The sequence below is a fragment of the Amborella trichopoda genome, chromosome 6 (genome assembly GCF_054954075.1).
Source record: "Amborella trichopoda isolate Santa Cruz 75 chromosome 6, AtrichopodaSantaCruz75HAP2 v2.0, whole genome shotgun sequence".
Classification (NCBI taxonomy): domain Eukaryota; kingdom Viridiplantae; phylum Streptophyta; class Magnoliopsida; order Amborellales; family Amborellaceae; genus Amborella; species Amborella trichopoda.
This window is the reverse complement of record NC_142341.1, coordinates 1,195,408-1,214,755: the sequence shown is the minus strand read 5'-3', so window position 1 is coordinate 1,214,755 and position 19,348 is coordinate 1,195,408. Positions and strand designations below refer to the sequence as shown.

The 19,348-nt window shown below is 34.4% G+C and overlaps 1 protein-coding gene across 8 annotated transcripts; it reads left to right on the top strand.

Moving 5' to 3' along the window:
- Window positions 1-1,585: 1,585 nt before the first annotated feature.
- LOC18434585 (forkhead-associated domain-containing protein / FHA domain-containing protein) lies at window positions 1,586-19,346 on the top strand. Of its 8 annotated transcripts, XM_088870048.1 has the most exons (13): window positions 1,610-1,671; window positions 3,002-3,888; window positions 4,900-5,034; window positions 5,194-5,338; window positions 6,324-6,623; window positions 8,404-8,686; window positions 10,734-10,900; window positions 11,021-11,131; window positions 17,497-17,548; window positions 17,648-17,757; window positions 17,844-17,972; window positions 18,066-18,155; window positions 18,643-19,346. In XM_088870048.1, the coding sequence occupies exons 2-13, from the start codon at window positions 3,173-3,175 to the stop codon at window positions 19,168-19,170; spliced, it is 2,766 nt and encodes a 921-aa protein (XP_088726174.1). In that variant the 5' UTR covers window positions 1,610-1,671; window positions 3,002-3,172; the 3' UTR covers window positions 19,171-19,346. The 8 variants fall into 8 exon arrangements, 4 of the variants coding, with proteins under 4 accessions (XP_011623559.2, XP_088726175.1, XP_088726174.1 ...); XR_016058027.1 differs by having other exon boundaries at window positions 1,586-3,888; window positions 17,634-17,757; XM_011625257.3 differs by having other exon boundaries at window positions 1,586-3,888.
- The last annotated feature ends 2 nt before the right edge of the window (window positions 19,347-19,348 follow it).

Genomic DNA, 19,348 nt, shown 5'->3' with positions numbered 1-19,348 from the left:
TTTTTTTGGCAATTAATTATAATTGTGGAAGTGGATGCAGGTGGCGAATATCAGAATATGGAGGCAGATGCACTAGACAAACATGGTGGTACAAAATCTTTGTTGAGTATCAGAGCTTTCTTGTCTAATATAAATAGATAAATATTTGTAAATTACTTGGCATATGTACTTATTATTTTGATACTTAATGAAAGTAAAAGTTAACAATAAAAAAAAGTAAAACAAGATTGTTTACTTTTTGGTACGAAGAGGTCACAATTGCCATTAAATATTGGATTTACAATAAAAAAAAGTATTTACTTTTTAACTACCGGAAAGTAGATCTACAATAAAGAGTAAAAAAAGTAAAAGTTAACAATAAAAAAAGTAAAACTTAATAATAAGAAAAGTAAACAATCTTGTTTTGCTTTCTAACTACTAGAAAACATATCTATAAACATACAAAAATCTTGAAAATGGATGGTGTAGATAATATGTTGTAAAATGCACTATTTTTTAGACTTAAAATCTTTTTATTTTTCATGGTCATACATTCGATGTCGAGATGATCAATCAAAGGGTTTTTCAACATTAAAACTACCATTTCCGATGGATTTTTGAGGTGCATCCGTTGTTCTACATTATACGGTTGCATCTTTATATAAACTTTTTCCAATATCTAATAAATATATTCATCAATAATTTGTTAAAACATATAATACAAATCTAACTATAAATGTGAAAATCTTAGTCTTAACAAGTACTTTATTTTTAGGAACCGTTTACCTTTGGTACAAGAAGGGCTCAATTATTATAACTATTTGATATGAAATCTGATAGCTTAGATGTGTCAAAAAGTTTGAAAAATTTTCTTTTAAATTTTAAGCTTAGTCAATAGAATAGATACGACTACCTAATTTCACATTCAATGATCAAGATTAATTGTATCTACCTCAAAGGTAAATAGCCTCATACTACACATTTCTTTATTTTTATCTCAACTAAAATGAAAATACTTTGGATGCAAGGGAGATTGAGATCAACTCTATTAGCACATATTAAAAAGAAGGGAATATATACGATAAGACTATTTATTTTTTGATACAAAAAGGTCACAATTATTGTCAATCATTGGATAGAAAATCGGATGGGTAATGATATGTCGCTAACTCTGTACAAATTTTGAAAGTTTTTTTATTGAAAGTTATAACACCTTTTAATATGTTAAATTTCACATCCAATGGCTAAGAAAAGTTGTGATAACAAAAATGAATGGTATCGTAATATACAATCCAAAAATAAATGGCGTCGTAATATACAATCCCTAAAATGGAAGGCTTCTATATCATTTTAAAACTATGAGGGTGATTTTGTTAATTTATACAACATCAGGGGCCAATGGCTAAGAAAAGCTGTGATAACAAAAATGAATGGTATCGTAATATACAATCCAAAAATGAATGGCGTCGTAATATACAATCCCTAAAATGGAAGGCCTCTATATCATTTAAAAACTACGAGGGTGATTTTGTTAATTTATAAAACATCAGGGGCATGCTTGTACCACAATGTATGACGTTTATTTGGCGGTTGTTTTCAAATAAATAAGTAAAAGGGCGAAACAATGGTTATGGCGGGAGGAGACCTGCTCGTACTTTGCCCTAATTCGTCTCCTCCAATATCAAGTCGAGGGTAAGTAATGTTTTTTATCTTCAATTTTTTTGGTCCAAATTTATTTATTTTGTTCAAAGCTGATTTTTTACTTATTTTTCAGTGTTTTCCTCTCGGAAATTACACGTGAACCCTAAATTCTGGATTTTGAATCACCCATTGCAATTTTTCTTCTTCCATTATTAGATTTTTCATTGTTTTGCACGAAAAATTCTAGTTGTTAATTTACTCCATGCTTGGATCATAATTTCAAGATAATTTTTTCATTACTTTTTTAGTGTTTGGAAAATTTGAGAGAGAAATTTTCATGAATTTGTCATGAATTTTCTCTTGAATTCTGGTTTGGAAGCTCCATCTCCTCTCTGTGGTCATGTCTCCGAAAGATTTAGGAAAGAGGAGAAAAGGGGAGTTTCCTCTCTGTTCAAAAAAGAAGAGGAGGGTTTTTACCACCCCAAAATGTATGATCTTGAAGTGCCTTGATGCTCCGATTGTCTCTTCAATCACTGGTTCAACCGGTGACTCCATCTGCTTGAAACCCAACAAGTTATACACATTTGGTAGGAAAAAGAGCTGCTGTGATTTTATATTTTTGGATCGCCGGGTTAGTAAAAGGCATTGCCAGTTATTCTTTGATGGGGTTGATCGCAAACTGTTCATTGTAGATGGGTTTGTTTTGCCGTCTGATAGTGGTTTGGATCAAATTAGGGGGTTCTATGGATCAAAATTTGAGAAACCCAATTTAGGGTCAAGGGGTAATGAAGCTTCTTTGAATGGGGTATTTGTTAATGGTTTTAGGCTTGGGAATGGTGATATTAGGGGATTGGATATTGGTGATGAGGTATCATTTGTTTGTGGCAACAAATTGGATAGTGAGATTGGATGTTCTCTAGGGTTTTTGGTGAAGGACTTCAGTTTTGGGGAGGGTACCGATAGATTAGGTGATGGCAAGACTGATAGATATTTCAAAGATGAATTTGTTCGTGTTATATCTAAGTTGGGTAATATAGAGGGAAAAACTTCAGATAAGGTACTCGTTGATGCTGGGAAGAAATCGCAATTGACTCGTTATGGAAAGAAAAATTTGAGTTTTCTGTGCAATAACGGGAAGCGTAACCTTTGTCAGGTTTATAACTTAACGAATGATTCTTTTTGCAAATGTAGAGCTGTATCTATAATGGGGAATCTGAGGGAGAATCAATTGTTGATGAAGGGTAACAAATCCAGTTATTTTTCAATTCATGGTGTTTTCCATGAATCAGACTTCCATGGAGAATTGATAACTAAGGCCCTGGGACTTCTAGACAAATGCAAAAATTTATTGCAATCATATGACTGTGCTTTTCTCTTGCAGAAAAATGTGGGGACCTCTAGTGTCTCAGTTACTAATTGGTCAGGACATGATGAGTTGTTGGTTGAAGATGAGGTTGCTTTCAGAAGAAGGGAAACTGCCGCTATTAGCACAATTGTGCATTCAAAGAAACTAAATGGGGATGAGAATTTGGTGCTTGAGGAGAAATTGGGTATGAGAAGTTGCTTTGAAAGATCATCATTATCATCAGACATCGTTGAAAAGCTTGTTCCCAACTGTAATTTAGAAGAGCATTGTAATAGAGGCCTGGCTTCTGAGATTCTATTACCCATAAATAAGTGTAATTCATATCCCACATCTGGATTCGAAAACTCTATGAAATTTGAGCCTATGTACTTGCATGGTGGTCCAAGGAAGATGCATTCTTATGGGAAATCTGTTAGGAAAGTCACAGGTGATTATATGTTTGAGGATCACCTCACAAGTGTTGTAGACAGCATTGATCTTCATGAATCTCCAAACTTTATCGATTCAAGTGAGAAGGCAGTAATTCGTGATAACTTTCAGGATGGGAAATCATACCAAAATAGTCCAAATTTATCAAATGTTTCGATGAATGTTAATTTATGTAGAAATAAGGGAATTGTAGCTGATGTGTGCCTTAGCAACATTTCATCACCAAATCACAGTAGAATGCCTGGTTATCCGGACAAGGGTTTGTCAGGGAAAAGCATTGAAGGACTTCAGTCAGAGAAATCTATTGATATTGATTTTCTTTCATCAGGGAAGACAATATTTTTGAACCGCCTTGAGTTTATGAGCCTGAATTCATCAGACCAACCTGCAACAGTGTCTTTGCCCGATCTGTTTACACCAGTGGAGAGTCTATCCGGCATATTCATTGCAACATTTACAAATGATATAATGTGGTATGTAAATATTTTAACCTTCTTTCCAATTCGTTATGGGGCATTGTCTTTTTTCTGTTGATGGAATTGAGTTTGGCTTGCTTTGAACTTGTAAATTTATCAGTGTATTCTTTATATAATGATGTAGATAGCTTTGAGCAAGCATGGTTTCGTCCTCACTAATGCATCCATTTCATGACATACTTTAGAGAATTATTAATCATATGAAGAATAGCTGAGTATGTTGTACCTGGAACTAGAACACCACTTTGCCTTGGACGCTGAAATTCCAGCCTTCTTTTATTATTTGCTGTTCACCATCTCCTGTCAGCCTATATCAGATTACGACTTGGTGATTCCTCTTGTGGGGAAACCTTGAAAGCTGAATGGGCATTGACATTCAGATAGAAAAAATGCATACCCAGGAGAGAATCAAGGACTAATTTTAACATTAGATGAACGTATAGGTCATAGGAGCATTAAATGGCAGAAACGTGAAAGTCCAGCCCAAGAGGTTTTAAGTGTTCAACTTCTTGCTTAAGTTGGTGCTCTCTATTGCCATCCAAATGGACATCCGTACATAATTTGTGATATACTTTAGTTAGTTTAAAATGAAAAGAGGAATCCCAGATCCATCTACCTCCCATTTCGGTACTGTAGTAATAGTTTATAAGCATAAAGTATGTAATCATGTCATGAGGAAGTAATGTTGAAGCGATTCCAAACAATTAGCCTGTGTGTGTGTGTGTTTGGCGTGTCCAAGTCTATGTAGAAATTGTTACATTTTTTTGCCTTTTTTCTTCAATAACTAGGAAAGTATTGTATTTAGTAGAAGTGTAAAATTCATGCGGTACAATGTATTGTACGTTTCTCAAGAAGAATGAAATTTGTTCGTTCGATATTCTTGTGTCTTTCATTTCATAAACTTGCCTTTCTGTCATTTAATGTCTCCAATATTGTATTTATATATATATATATATATATATTAGCATTATTTTTTTGTTTGTTTATCTGAAGCACAAACACTTGCAGGTTTTTGACATGCTGTAAAGTGCCCAAAAATTTACCTATGACCATTGCATGTCATAATACTGAGAGATGTTGGAGTCCTAATTGTGCTGACCGATACTTGTTGCCTTATCCGGAATATCCAAACCTTATAGTCATGTGAGTATTGTTCATTTATTCACAATCTTTTTGCATATTTGGTTATAATCACTCTACAATGAACTTTACATTATTAGGAGTCTGCTCTCAAGGAATAAAATCTTGAGCTTTAGCTACTTATTATTTTGTGTTGTATAATTAATGCACTTTCATTTGTAGTTATCCTCCATTCCCAGATACTATAGCTTTTGGTAAAGATCGCAAGAGGCAAGGGGTAGCATGCCATCATCCAAAATTGTTTGTCTTGCAGAGAGAAGATAGCATACGTGTTGTTATTACTTCTGCAAATTTGGTTTCAACACAGGTGCATACTGCATAATTGTGATTGCTTAATAATGAGTTTTTGGTTGTCCCAAACATTGCTTCATGTTTCTCTTCCCATACGATCTTTAGCTTTCTGGATTTGTGAACTAATTCTAGGGTTTTCATCAACACGTCTGTGGGTTCTTACCCATTGAAAGGTGTCAAAACTGTTGGAACTAGGTGGCGTTAGTGCAACAACTTGTAGTTAAATGGACTAAGAAGTGATACCAAAGTATCTTCATTTCTCTGACAAGCACTTTCTGTCTTTGAAAAATAAAGCTGAGATGATGAAATATGCAGTATCAGAGGTCTTTTAATCAGGATAAGTTCTGTCCTAGTTCTGGCAGCAACATAAATCATCACTTGATATTCCTTTTCAGCAATAGAAGGGGATGGCTTTTATTTATTCTCTGTTGTGACGTGAAAGAAGTTTGGAGCCTAAAAATACACAAATGCTCTGCAAGTTCTTAGATCTCTGCTATCCATTTTTTTTCCTTTTAATGTAAGAGATTGCATTCATTTTGCTCCACGTATACTGTTTCAGAAGGGATTAGGAATAAAATTTTGTGGCATCAGTTTATTATGGCATTACTTGTAATTGAAATGCTTTTTGTGGCTGGTCTCAGTTATTTTCTCACTGGGGGATAGCAAATATTTCATTCTTCTGTTATATTCTTGTCTAGTCCTAGACGATCTAAACTGGGCTTGATAATGTGTATCGTTCTTAGAAGCCTTTTTTTAGTTTGAGGTTTAACAAATGACTTGGATTTCTGCTTTTTTCTTTTTTAGTTATATGCTCTTGATTGCTTCATGAATTCTATCTAATAATTGATCTCATTTCTTTATTTAATAAATGTTTATCTTATTATTACATTTCAAAATTGAGATTTATGTGCTCAAAATACCTCAGCGCTATTGATCCACTACCGTATTGAATGTCATATTACATACTTCTTTGCATTAATTGTGTAATTTCGTTTTGGCAGTGGAATAAGGTTACTAATACCGTCTGGTGGCAAGATTTCCCTCGCAGTACACTTGATCTTCCATCTCTTTTTAGTCGTTCATCATCATGGGGAGAAGACAAAGGCTCACAATCTGATTTTGCTGCTCATTTGGCGGGATTCATAGCATCTCTTGTTATTGATGTACCAAGACAGGCACATTGGATCATAGAATTATCTAAGTATGATTTCAAGAAGGCTTCAGTTCATTTGATTGCTTCAATTCCTGGCTTGCATGAACGCGTCTCTCCTTATATGATGGAGCATATGCATGTCTTAACTGTAAGTTGCTTTGGTCTCAATCACTACTACAATGTTAAGCATTAACAAAAGTAACTATAACTGATAATGCCCCATTTGGATGGGCCAATTTACCGTCCAACTTTTCCTGGTGGCATTAAACTGCTGTTGAGTTGCGAAAGAATGGGTCATGTGCCGGCATGGCGCACCACTCTTCGGTAGTGCAACTCCATGAATCAACCCCATTTACAGGCAAAACACGGCCAATAGCGAGCTTCTAGCATCAGCGGTCAAAAAATAAGAAAGCCTATTTTACCTCTGATGCCAAAAAAGAAAGGTAAACCAGTGGCTGATTACCACCATTCTTGGGTGGCTATTTACATAAATGCCTCTAAGGGCAGGTAAAGGTAAGGCTGTTATTTCTACCAGTACATCCAAATGGGGCCCAAGTGTTTGCTGGCATCAACATAGTATTATTTATATACAACCTCTCATATTTTTGCTTGTGTTTTTCGAATAGTCCCTATATGATAACGATGATTCTTCACAAGGCCTCTATTACGATTACTGATTTTATTTTTGGGTGTGGTTTGTATAAGGCCGCTGAGGCCCTAAACAATCAAAGTAAGGCGCACCTTCAAATAGTGCCATAATATGTTGTTTCAGTATTAAAAATCTTTATGGTGGCCTTAGAATTTATTTTCATCTTGAATTATAAAATTTAAAGATTAAAAATTTAGTATAGATTGAGAGGATCTATGAACACTTGAAAATCTTGAAAATTGATGGCCTAGATAATACATTACAAGATGCACTGTTTCCAAAACTTGAAATCTATTATTTCTCATGTCGATACATCTAAAGGTCGAGATGATCGAATTGAGGGTCTTTCAACATTGAAATATACCTAATCTAATGAATTTTTGAGGTGCGACTTAATTTCATTGTTTAGGGTCTCAAACTTTTTCCTTTATTTTATTTGAATTTAATTTATAATATTTATGGATATTTGTGGATGCAACATTATGTACAGTTGTTTATTTTGTTTGCATCATATCTTTTTTCGTTAAGCTGGTTTGCATCAATATCAGAATGCAAACTTATAGTTAAGCTCATGCGTGAAAGTTTTCCATTTTTCTACTACTTCATAGACGAATGTGAATATTAGAGTGTTAATTGAATTTGTTGATGAACAGTAGTAAAGTAAGAAAGTAATTTTTTCACTCTGTGTTCATCCATGGTTCTTGGAACTCTTTCCGGATATTTTAGAAAATATTATAAACTTGAGAACTTTATAAACACATAGTCACTTCTATGAGATAAATTAAGATATATATTTCAGAATGCTAACCCCTATTCAAAGTTTCTTGCATTTAAAGTGTCAAATGCACTTTGTCTCCCACATTTTTGCAATGGGTTATGCTGCATCACTTTTTTTTGTTACATGATTGTCAAACTTTGTTCAGGAAACTATATGATGATTTAATGGATTTTGAAAAGCTGTAGTCCATAGGGTTGTGATTATCTGATAAATACAGAGCGTGATGGTAGTGAATGGGACCAACCAGAACAGGAAATCCCAATCCCCCAGCCCCTCCCCCACCCCCCCCCCCCCCCCCCCCCCTTCACTTCCAAAAAAAAAGCACACACACACACACAACCCTCTCCTCTCTCCCCCAAAGCATTCTTCATTCCATCAGACAGTCATGACCCCATGGACTATGATTGTATGTAGTCAATTTGACTGTAGTATACTTCTCCTAAGTTCATTGCTTGGTGTTTATTAACTTTTCCCTTCTGTCTTGGATAAATCTTTGTGTAGGCTATGCCTGTCTCGATACATTCGCAGTTTGTGGGTGCAAGCTTTCTTGGCTCTGTGCAAGCATCTGTAGTAGGTCTCACTCACCGGTTTCGTTCTAACGCTGATACAAATGGTGAACAACTGAGGTCTCTTGCTTCTATCCTTGGGAATTGCAGAGGAAATGCTTATGGAAAGTCAGAGGTTGTCTTGAAAAGAAATTTCAACATACCTGCTGATCCCAATGCTGTGAGCGTCATAGTTTCTGATCTAGTTCATTGCTCAGAAGAGACTATTCATGGGGAAGGTTGGCTTTGAAAACAGATCCTATGGGATTTTTGAGTTTTTCCTAGTTGTTCCCTTTGGATTTAGTATTTTTCTGGTGGGTTGTTTGATTTATGCATTCATTCCCAGATGTGAGGCTTATATAGAAATTCTGTTTAAATCAAAGTTGAATTGGTCCAGGTTTTTGTCTTGACTAGGTCTTCATTTTTTCTGTTGATGTTGTTGTTCTTATTATTATTAGTTTGGTGATGCAGCGGGGTGTATTAAACAAACCTTTATTTTTCCGCTTGTAGTAATATATCATTTAGGGGTTTAATTATAGAATGGAGTCTTTCTTATTCTTTCCTTGAGCTTATGTTATGTTTATGTCTCATTGGGGATGCTCATTAGGAGTCAAATAGTAATAAAAGAACATATAAAACCCAATTAATAAGCTAATCTTCAAGTAATTATAGTCGTTAATAATGTCGCTACAGTATATAGGGATGTGAACCTACAAAACTATTGAGGACAATGAAAGCACTCTGCTCTTGGATAGCAACGGCTTATTATTATTATCAGCATTGTTATTATTATTATTACTTTTTTTTTTTTTTGAGTTGTTGCTGCTGTGTGTGTGTGTGGGGTGGGGGGGGGGGGGACCAATTTCTATTTTCCACTTGTAGTGATATATCATTTAGGGATTTAAATATAGTATGGAGTCTTTTTATTATTTATATAAATGTTTGTTTTGTTTTTCTCTCACTGGGGATACCTGTTAGGTATCTAATAGCTCTTGAAAAAGATATAAAACCCGATTAATAAGCCAATCTTCAAGCAATTATAGTTGTTAATAATATCACTATGTAGATGGGGATATGAACCTCAACAAACTTATTGTGGATAATAAAAGTACTCTACCCTTCTAAACATGTTGATGTGCCCTTGGATGTCAATGGTGTCCTAATTGGGTCGAAATGCAAATGTAGCAGTGAAATTAATTCTATACTATAATTATTCAACCAAAATTGGTTGGATCAATGGTTCAGGTACTCCTAATGATTTGTTGTACCTCCTTTGATATGAGATGTCTATATGAAGTGAAAAATCATAAACAAAATCAATCTAGCCATCCGCACTGAGTACAATGCGTTGGTGGGTTTGTTTAAACTTGCGTAGATGATTTGGCAATGTTTAAAGTTTAGATCAAATCTGATTACTCTTTAACAGGTAAATCATCATCATCATAGCCTTTTCCCAACTATTTGGGGTCGGCTAACTCTGAAGCCTCATTTTTGCTTAATAGAAATCAAATTGATCTTTAGAACACCTTGAGGTGAAGGAGGTCATTCCGCTAAAGGCTTTGACTTTGGTCAAGACCCCTCCCAGTGCCAGAGCGTAGTGTGGCTTCATATTGTCCCTAATTGGCCAATCACACTTCTTCTTTTCTTCCCAACATTTTATCATTGCAGCCAGAGTTTTAAAAAGCAGACCACCCAGCGCCTAGGCGGTCCAAAAGGCCTGGGCCTATCGCCCAAGCCTAGGCGGCCAAACTAGCTGGATATCCCTGGGAGCCCGCCTAGGCGCTCGAGAACCAGCCTTGGCGGCCGTCCACAGGTGCAAATGCGGCTCCTTGAGGGTATTTTTGGGTCATTTTTTTAATATTAAAGGGGCAAAATTGTGGGTTTTAGGTTCATTTGAAACCTAAAAGCCATTACATGCTATTTTAGAGAGAGAAAACCCCAAAAAAAAAAAAAATTCTACTAGGCTGCCTAGGTTCTAGGCGCCCCGCCTAGGCGTTGGGTGGCCTGGACTCCCCCGACTGCCTAGGTGCTGCCTAGCGCTTTTTGAAACACATTTACAGCTATAATGTCATTCTTTATCCATAAAAAAAAGAAGATAAAATTTTATGTATATTTTGTACATTTACTTGCAAAGTTTTGGGTTCATTTACTTTCTCACTTTTGTTTGAAGTATTTCTTGGTTGTGTCTTCAATGATTATCTTCCAACACAAATAAATGATTTGCCTTTTTTGTTCTTCATTCTTGGATTGGCATTTCCCCAACTGACACAAATATTATTGACACAGATTATGTCCAGCTTGGTTTTTTACCAAGAGATGTTGCGAAATGGGTAGCACCTCTGTGTGATGCAGACTTTTTCTCTTTTTCTGCCTTTGTATCTCCTCAAGAGGCACTAGCAGCTGCTCTAGTAGGGAACAATAATAAAGTGCATCTACTGTTATATGTGTTTGAGGTATGTCACTTACGCAGCTTCTTATTTTGTTACAAGAGATATGAGTTAAACATAAACAACATAAGCGTGATTTTTATGTTATGTGATCAACAACTTAGATTTTACTTTTGTTGCCATCAGGGGCCAAAGTTTTCCCAAATGCCAAAATTGATGGAACATGAGCATGTCGCTGCTATGTGCCATCTTCTTGTGTCCATACAAAGATGTCTAGGCCTTTGGCGCTTACAAGAGGTATTCGGTGTAGGCTGCATATCTTATTTGATGCAAATGTTGGTTGAATAAGGCTTGCATGCTTCAAATGACTTTGATAATGCTAGTGTTAGTTTACTTGATAGAATCTCTTAAAACATTTTGTGATGAAACTTTGGTATGCGCACTTCTGGGATTAGTCAGGGGCTTAAATTTTCAGGCTGGTTTCAATCGTCTTGATTGTTTAGAACTACATAACGCTTTTGGAACTCATTGGATAATTGGAGTGATGGAAATGGATTATATGGGAATGAATGATTTTATTAGGGCAATGGGGCTTATTGCTAAACATCCCAGGTACAGTATAATAAAATTGGTATGCTTTGATGGAAGTAATGCTATAAACATAAACAAAGATTAAAGAATGGGTTGTATCCTTGACAACTGAAGCACACAGCACACTCTTGTATATTCTGCTCCAGTTTTGCACCTTTCTTATTGGTTAAGAATATATATTCTTCTCCAGTTTTGGATCCTTTCTTATCGATTAACAATATATATTCTTCTCCAGTTTTTTTTGGATCCTTTCTTATATATATATATATATATATATGGGGAAACACTGCACCATCCAAAGTTTATCACACGGTCACAGTTGTCTGGTAGTATTTTAATTTTAATAATTTTTTTATCAATCAGATTTATCTAAAATTTGGGGCATACGTACACATGACCTAGTCGCACCAAAATAAAATATAAAAAAATAATAGCCATAAAATAAAATGATGAAAATATCCCTGAAACATCATAGGAGTATTTTAGGTCATTTTTATCATCCAACTTTTTTTTTTTTATATTTTATTCAGGTGCATTTCACTAAGGCGCACATACTTACAAAATTTCAGATCATTATGATTATTAAAAAAAAATATTAAAATTCAAACACTATCTGACATATGTGACCGTGCGATGAACTTTGGACAATGATAAAGCCGTAGTAGGGCTTCACCTATAGCCGTTTTGTAGTGTTTTCCTATATATATATATTGTGCCAAAACATGAGGTATGAACACAAATAAGTTACAACCTTTTACATATACACAGTTTTTTTAATCTTATTTTTTTTCTGACAGCAAAATTTATTCATTGGCAATTGTAGATATACATATGAGTGGTTTCAAGTCGTGTAGCATGTTTAAAAGATACAATTTTTTAGGAATATGGGTTGTGTTCCCTTGTGCTAGCTACTCTCTGGCTACCCCTCTGACGCCACCAGTTTGTGATCTCTTTGGCATCTTTAAGAAATTGACAGGAAGAACCTAACAAATTCGTATTAATATTTTGAAAATCTACTCAAATATTTATAAAATCTGTAATGCCACATGCATCTCATGTCCCTGGCATTTGATAACATTTTCCAAATCACCCACATCTGCAGTGGTTCTCAGTGGATGCTTAGAACAGTTATGTGGGCTCACTGATTTTGGTTTTTTGAATGTTCAAAAAATGTCCAATGAAAAGTATCAGGAGATTTGTGTTTTCTCTATTTTCTGAAGTCTTTTCCATTGGTCCAATTGACTTAAAATATTTGAAAGTCATGTTACTCAAACACCAATCTTCCAAATTTTAAATTTTGTAATTGTTGTCATGAAATACCATCAAGAGTTCACTTTTTTATTTTTTTGTTTCTTATATTTTGTTTTCCAAGCTACCTATTTCAATGCATCTTTAAAATTTTCAACTACTAATGACTGTCACAAATTTTAAATTTTGTAATTTTGTCATGAAATACTGTCAGGGAATTTGCTCTTTCATTGTTTATGTTTCTTATATTTTGTTTTCCAGTCTTGCTATTTCAATGCATTTTTAAAATTTCCAACTACTGAGTTTTTTGCAGTGACATGTAGGCCAGGACATGACTCAGAGTTAGTCATGACTGAGAGTAGATTTCAGGGGTTGCTGGTGGAATCAGTCTAACTTCTTTGTTTTTTAAATTTGAATTACAATGAGAGCAATATTTTATTTGTGATATTTTTCATTATCCATTGCTTGTGATCCTCTCATGACTTCCTTCTCATTGCCTGATATATATATATATATATATAGGAAGCTACTACGCAACGCTTATGGGTGAAAATGAACATAGGCTCGGTGCCGTCCGATTTTTTTGGACGGTGTGGTTTAAAAGACCGCAACGGATCTATTATGTCTGTTGCATGTCTCTCTCTCTCTCTCTCTCTCTCTCTCTATATATATATATATATATATATATATAGGAATCTACTACGCAACGCCTATGGGTGAAAATGAACAGTGTTTCGCCCATAGGCTCGGTGCCGTCCGATTTTTTTGGACTGTGTGGTTTAAAAGACCGCAACGGATCTACTATGTCCGTTGCATGTCTGTGGCGGTATTTCTTCAAGCAAAAAAATACAGAAAACCGTCACGGCTCCCGTAGATTCGTGTTCATAGACATAGCATGGCCATGGCTGGGCGAAACACTATTCAATTTCACGTATAGGCATTTTTAAGAGTTTTTCATATATATATATATATATATATAAGCGAAATGCTACAGTGTTTCGCCATTGCCGCGGACTTGCTATGTCCGTGGTGGTTTATTGAACAGACTCGCAATGGATGGTGTTGCCGTCTATTGCGGTTTCGCGTGAAGTTTTTATCGCCACAGACATGCTAGGTTTGTGGCAGTCTAAAAGCTTGCGCCGTCCGATTTTTTCTGACGGTGATGAGCCAATGGGCGAAAACACTGTCGATTTTCAATTATTATTGACTATTAGATGTACAATCGGTAATTGGGGATGTGTCATTGATTGGGCACGAAGTCCAAAATAAATTGTGGAATGTTATGACACTTCAATATATCAGATTTCACACCAAGAATGATTGTGACCACTTTGTACCAAAAGTGAATTGTCTCATAGTATACAGTCACACACACACACACACACACACACACACACACACACACACACACACACACACACATATATATATATATATATATATATATATATATATATATATATATATATATATATATATATATATATATATATATATATATATATATATATAGGAAAATACGATGCAACGCCCCTATAGGCGAAAATGAACAGTGATTTCGCCTACCTCCATCGTCGTCCAAAGTTTATCGTGCGGTCACAATTCTCCGGTAGTATTTTATTTTTCATTTTTTTTCTACAAATCAGAATGACCTGGAATTTGGAGCATGTATTCATCAAAATACCCCCGAAAATTTTTGGGGGTATTTTGGTCAATTTATTTTTCTCGGATAATTTTTTTTATATTTTTATTAGATGCACCTCAGTAAGATGTACATACCCTCCAAATTTCAGGTCATTTTTATTTACAAAAAAATAATGAAAAATAAAACACTATCGAACAATCGTGACGGCATGATGAAATTTGGACGGTGATGAAGGTAGGCGAAATCACTATTCATTTTCTCCTATAGGCATTGGAAAGACTTATATATATATATATATATATATATATATATATATATATATATATATATATATATATATATAGGGTTATGTTAGGGTGCTCATACTATAGAGTATTTTATAATTGTACTCAACAAATTTTGGATACTTATATATCTTTTTTTTGTAAATAGAGTATTTTTTTACTAAGGATATTTTTTATCACTAAGAGAAGTGTTATATCATCTGCATTGGATGTGACATCACCCATACAAAACACACTAGTGGAAATTAATGCTCCGTGTGGGTGATGTCACACCTCATGTGGATGATGTCACACCCATTCTAATGACCAAAAATATCTTTACTAAAAAAATGATGTATTACAAAACAAGGGTATATAAGTGTCTAAAATTTATTGAGTACAATTATAAAATGCTCTATAGTGTGAGCATCCTAACATAACCCACATATATATTGGGATTGTATACAATCAGACCATTTACCTTTGATACAAAGTAGTCACACTTACTTACAACCATCCGATATGAAATTCGATAACTTAAATGTGTCATAAAGTTCAATTTTTTTTTTTTGAAGTTTGAGCTTGGTCAATGGAATAATTGCACCCACCCAATTTTACATCCAATGATCAAGATTAATGTGACCACCTTGTACCAAAGGCAAATGATCTCATTCTATACTTTCCCATATATATATATATATATATATATATATATATAGGAGATAATCTACAATTCACAACCTTTCAAATTACAAAGGTTAATGTTAGAGTGAGTTGTGATGAGTGGATTTACTAAATATGAGGTGTTTTTTTTTAAAAAAAGTTACTTTTTATGATATCTTGCTCATCAAGTAAGGGTGTTTGTGTAAATATCATTAAAAGACAAGGGGTATATTTGTTATTTTTATAAGGGTAAAGTGAATTTCTTACTAAAAGACAAGTGTACTCTATAAATAAAGTTCTTGGACACTAAGTTCTAAAATACCATTTTACTTTTATAAAAGTTTTTAATTTGCTCTTATTTAATGATTAAGTTACTTATTAAAATAAATTGTTAAACAAAAAGTAATGAATATTTCAATAAATACACTTATCACAACTCACTCTAACATTAACATTTATATTTTGAGGGGTTGTTAACTCTATATAAGGGGAGTGATTTCATGAAATGGTTTAATAGCAATATAATGAAACAATCTCCAAAAATCACGTTAAGGGCTATTTGTTTGGCCCCTATTTTGAAATATACACTCTCTTTATTTTAATAAACAATTTTAAAAAATCAAAATTTGAAAATACACCCTAAAAAAAAATTAGCTCAATTATTATAGACCCATTTTGGTGAGATGCTTAGATCTAGGCCTTTTAGAAGGAGTATACTGATGCATTTATTATCATTAGATGAAAATGCTAAAAAATAATAATTGATTTGGAGTTTGTAAAGCTTAGATCTTGAAATTTACCAAATGGATGGTCTAGATTCATTGTTGGAGAGGGACTCACTTTGAGCATATCTAGGGTGCAAATTGAATTTTGCGGTTTTGGGGATTGATTATTGGAATGAAGAGAGGGTTTATACAATTTTTGAAGGTTATACAAATGCTAGAAACACAGTTTTCTAGAAGTGTAGTTTCATTGTACTGCAATGATATGGTGACAAGATATATATATATATATATATATATATATATATATATATATATATATATATATATATATATATTGGTGCGGTTTGTATATAGCTTAGGCTCTAAACAATCAAATTAGAGCCTACCTTCAAATAGTATCGGCGAATGTGGTTTCAATATTTAAAATCTTTGTGATAGCATTAAATTATATTTTCATATTTATTTATAAAGTTTAAAGTTTAAAAAATAATGTAAATCGACATATCTATGAAATACACTATTTCCAAAACTGCAATCCATTTTGTTCTCATGTCCATGCATCTTGATGTCGAGATGATCAATTTGAAGATATTTGAGCATCAAAACAACCTCTTCTAGTGAAAGTTTTGAGGTAGGCTCAAATTTGATTGTTCAAAGCCTCGGCTCTATATAAACTTTGCCTTATATAGAGCCGGGGCTCTAAACTATCAAATTTGGGCATGTAATCTTTAAAACCCATAGAATAATCTCGGCAAAAAAAGGTTCCGTTTGAAACTCTCAATCTACTAGAAATAAATTTATGCCTTGATTGAATAGAGGCTACCCAATTTTTGAAGGGCTAGATCTAAGTGTCACAAAACTGAAAATTTAAATTTTTTTCTTGTAAAAATAATCATCTAGTAATTATTATGTGTTTCCTAAAATTTTAGACTAAGTAAATTCTCCTAAGTAGGTCTTTTGAGCGAGGGAGGAGATGTTCAGTTGCCTCCCTAGGGAGCAGTGTTTATGCGCTCGTATATATTAATGCCTTAATATTTTCACCCTCTATATTGTGCCATATATGTAGTCAACCCTGAAAGTTAAAATATGCTTTCAGACGATGATTTGGCATTAGGCATGTTGGGATAAGGCTATGGTGATGATTTTGCATTAGCCATGTTGCTATTCGCACATGGTTGTTATTCTATTCGTAGTTTTACATTGTGACTCAGATTTAGTCTGAATTAATGCTAAATATGAGTTATACATAACTACTAAAAATGAAAACACAATGAACTATGGTGCATGAATGATCCATTGATGTGGTTCACCAGAGCCAATTCGTGCCCTTGATGTGTATTAGTGAGTTAGGATATGCATATGTTCCTATAAATAGTATGATTTGAAAAGAAAAAGGATTATAGGTCTTAGTAGTTGTTGCATCATTGTAGTTAAGATTGATTGTAGAGCATTCGAGGCCATTGTTTCTTCTTTCTCCATTTACTCATCAGTGACACTCATGGATCTGGTTCTTCCACTTTAAATCAGGTTCTTTCCCAGTACAAGTGGCCAGAATCCCAGGAAATCGACTTCATATATGGTATGCATCAGTTATTGTTCTTTCTTTCTGAATGTTATAGCCGGAATCTTATAATTGTTTACAAAATTAATGCTAATTGTTCCAGTTTTCTTACTGCAGGTGCCTCCTCTGTAGGAACATCTCTTGATGCCCAATTTTTAGGTGCATTTTCTACAGCAACAGGGAAAAGATCAATCTTATCTGATGATTCACAAGAGTCTGATCCTGAGGTAATATTATCTTTCAATCAATGTTTTTGAGTCGTACTGTGTGTGCGTGTGCATGCTCTGGCCTTTAACATGTTTTTTATTGACAGTGGGGTTGCTGGAATGCTGAGCATGAGGAGAAGAAATCATCCATTCGTATTTTATACCCCACAATTGAGCAAGTGAGGAATGGGGCCCATGGAATCTGGCCTTACAGACGCCTCCTCTCCTTCTCTGAGGTACCAAACCCTTTGATGGTTTTCATATTGCTGCTTGTATATATTGCAATTATTCAGCCTCATATGATTAACTGTGTTTGTTTTTCATGTTAGAAAACATGGCAGAGATTGAGAACTGCTAATATGTTTCACGATGCTATCCCTCGTCCATGCAGTAGAGTTGGCTATCCCATGCATGTTAAGGTATTATTACTATTTTTATGGTTGTGTTTTTGTTGGTTTCTATTGGTTTCTATGTAGGCATGAAAGAATATGTGCATGTGCTTACATGCACAAAAACACATATTGTAGATGCATTTTATGTTTTTTTTTTTTTTTTGCATGGACATAAAAAACATCTGTTTTTGTGTTGTGCGTGAGTGTGTATGATCGTAAGAGACAAAGGGGAGGTTTGAGTCACATAGGATACTGTTAACCACTGTTGCTTATAAATGCTATTAAAGATTTTGTACTGTTGAAAGGTAAAGCTTAGTTGGGTTTTAATCAGAACATTGAAGTTAAATAGAAATATGGTAACCAAGTAAAAACAAAAATCTAGAAATGCAATTAGCTTCTGTAATTCACGCTTAGCAGAAAAAGGTAAAATTTTCCTCAGTCAGGAACAAACAATTGCTTTTGGTTTCTTATATGATGTTATGTTTCCTCTTCCCCAATTTGCTTTTAATTATAGGTAGCTCGGAGACGCTTTTGGTGCAAATCAAATGCAACTTCTTTTGGTTGGATATATTGTGGTTCACATAATTTCAGCCCAGCTGCTTGGGGTCGTCCTCTTAAAAACTCATCCGGCTCAAAGCAAGGCCCAACCACGAGCTCTATATTGGGCTCAAGACTCCACATTTGTAATTACGAACTTGGTGTGATTTTGATAGTTCCTCCTCCTGATATTTGTAGAAATGCTAAGGGAATTACCGAAAATTTGGATGATATTATGTTGCCATTTGTTGTGCCTGCACCCAAGTATCAGGGTAGTGATAGGCCTGCAACTGCTCAAGCCATGAGGCAAGCTCTGGTTGAAAGTATGGAATTGGAAAAGAAAAAGAACACTCTGTTGGATGTTGAACAAGAGGTGACGGATATCGAAGTCCTAGAAGATGATGAGGAGATGGTAGATGTGAGTTGTATAGATGAGGAGAAGAAAGAGGAGGATAACTATTATGCTGAGATTCTCTGGAACCAAGTGGATTCACCTGGGGTCTAATGCATCTCCAAGCCATTGTAATAATTTCTATGCATTCTTCAATAAATATATTAGTGATTCAATTAATGTTGAAACTAGAGGGGTTTTTTTTTTCGTACCTTCTTTTGTATTATTTGTAACGTTGTGATTCATTGTATTATGCAACCAATTAATCAAATCCCATATTTCTGGTGTTTTT

Excerpts from the sequence above, each read along its gene's own strand:
- LOC18434585 (XM_011625257.3), top strand. The coding sequence starts at position 2,021 with ATGTCTCCGAAAGATTTAGGAAAGAGGAGAAAAGGGGAGTTTCCTCTC. Across the intron at positions 17,549-17,647 it reads GGAAATCGACTTCATATATG|GTGCCTCCTCTGTAGGAACA; the intron begins GTATGCATCAGT and ends TTCTTACTGCAG. Across the intron at positions 17,973-18,065 it reads GCCTCCTCTCCTTCTCTGAG|AAAACATGGCAGAGATTGAG; the intron begins GTACCAAACCCT and ends TTTTCATGTTAG.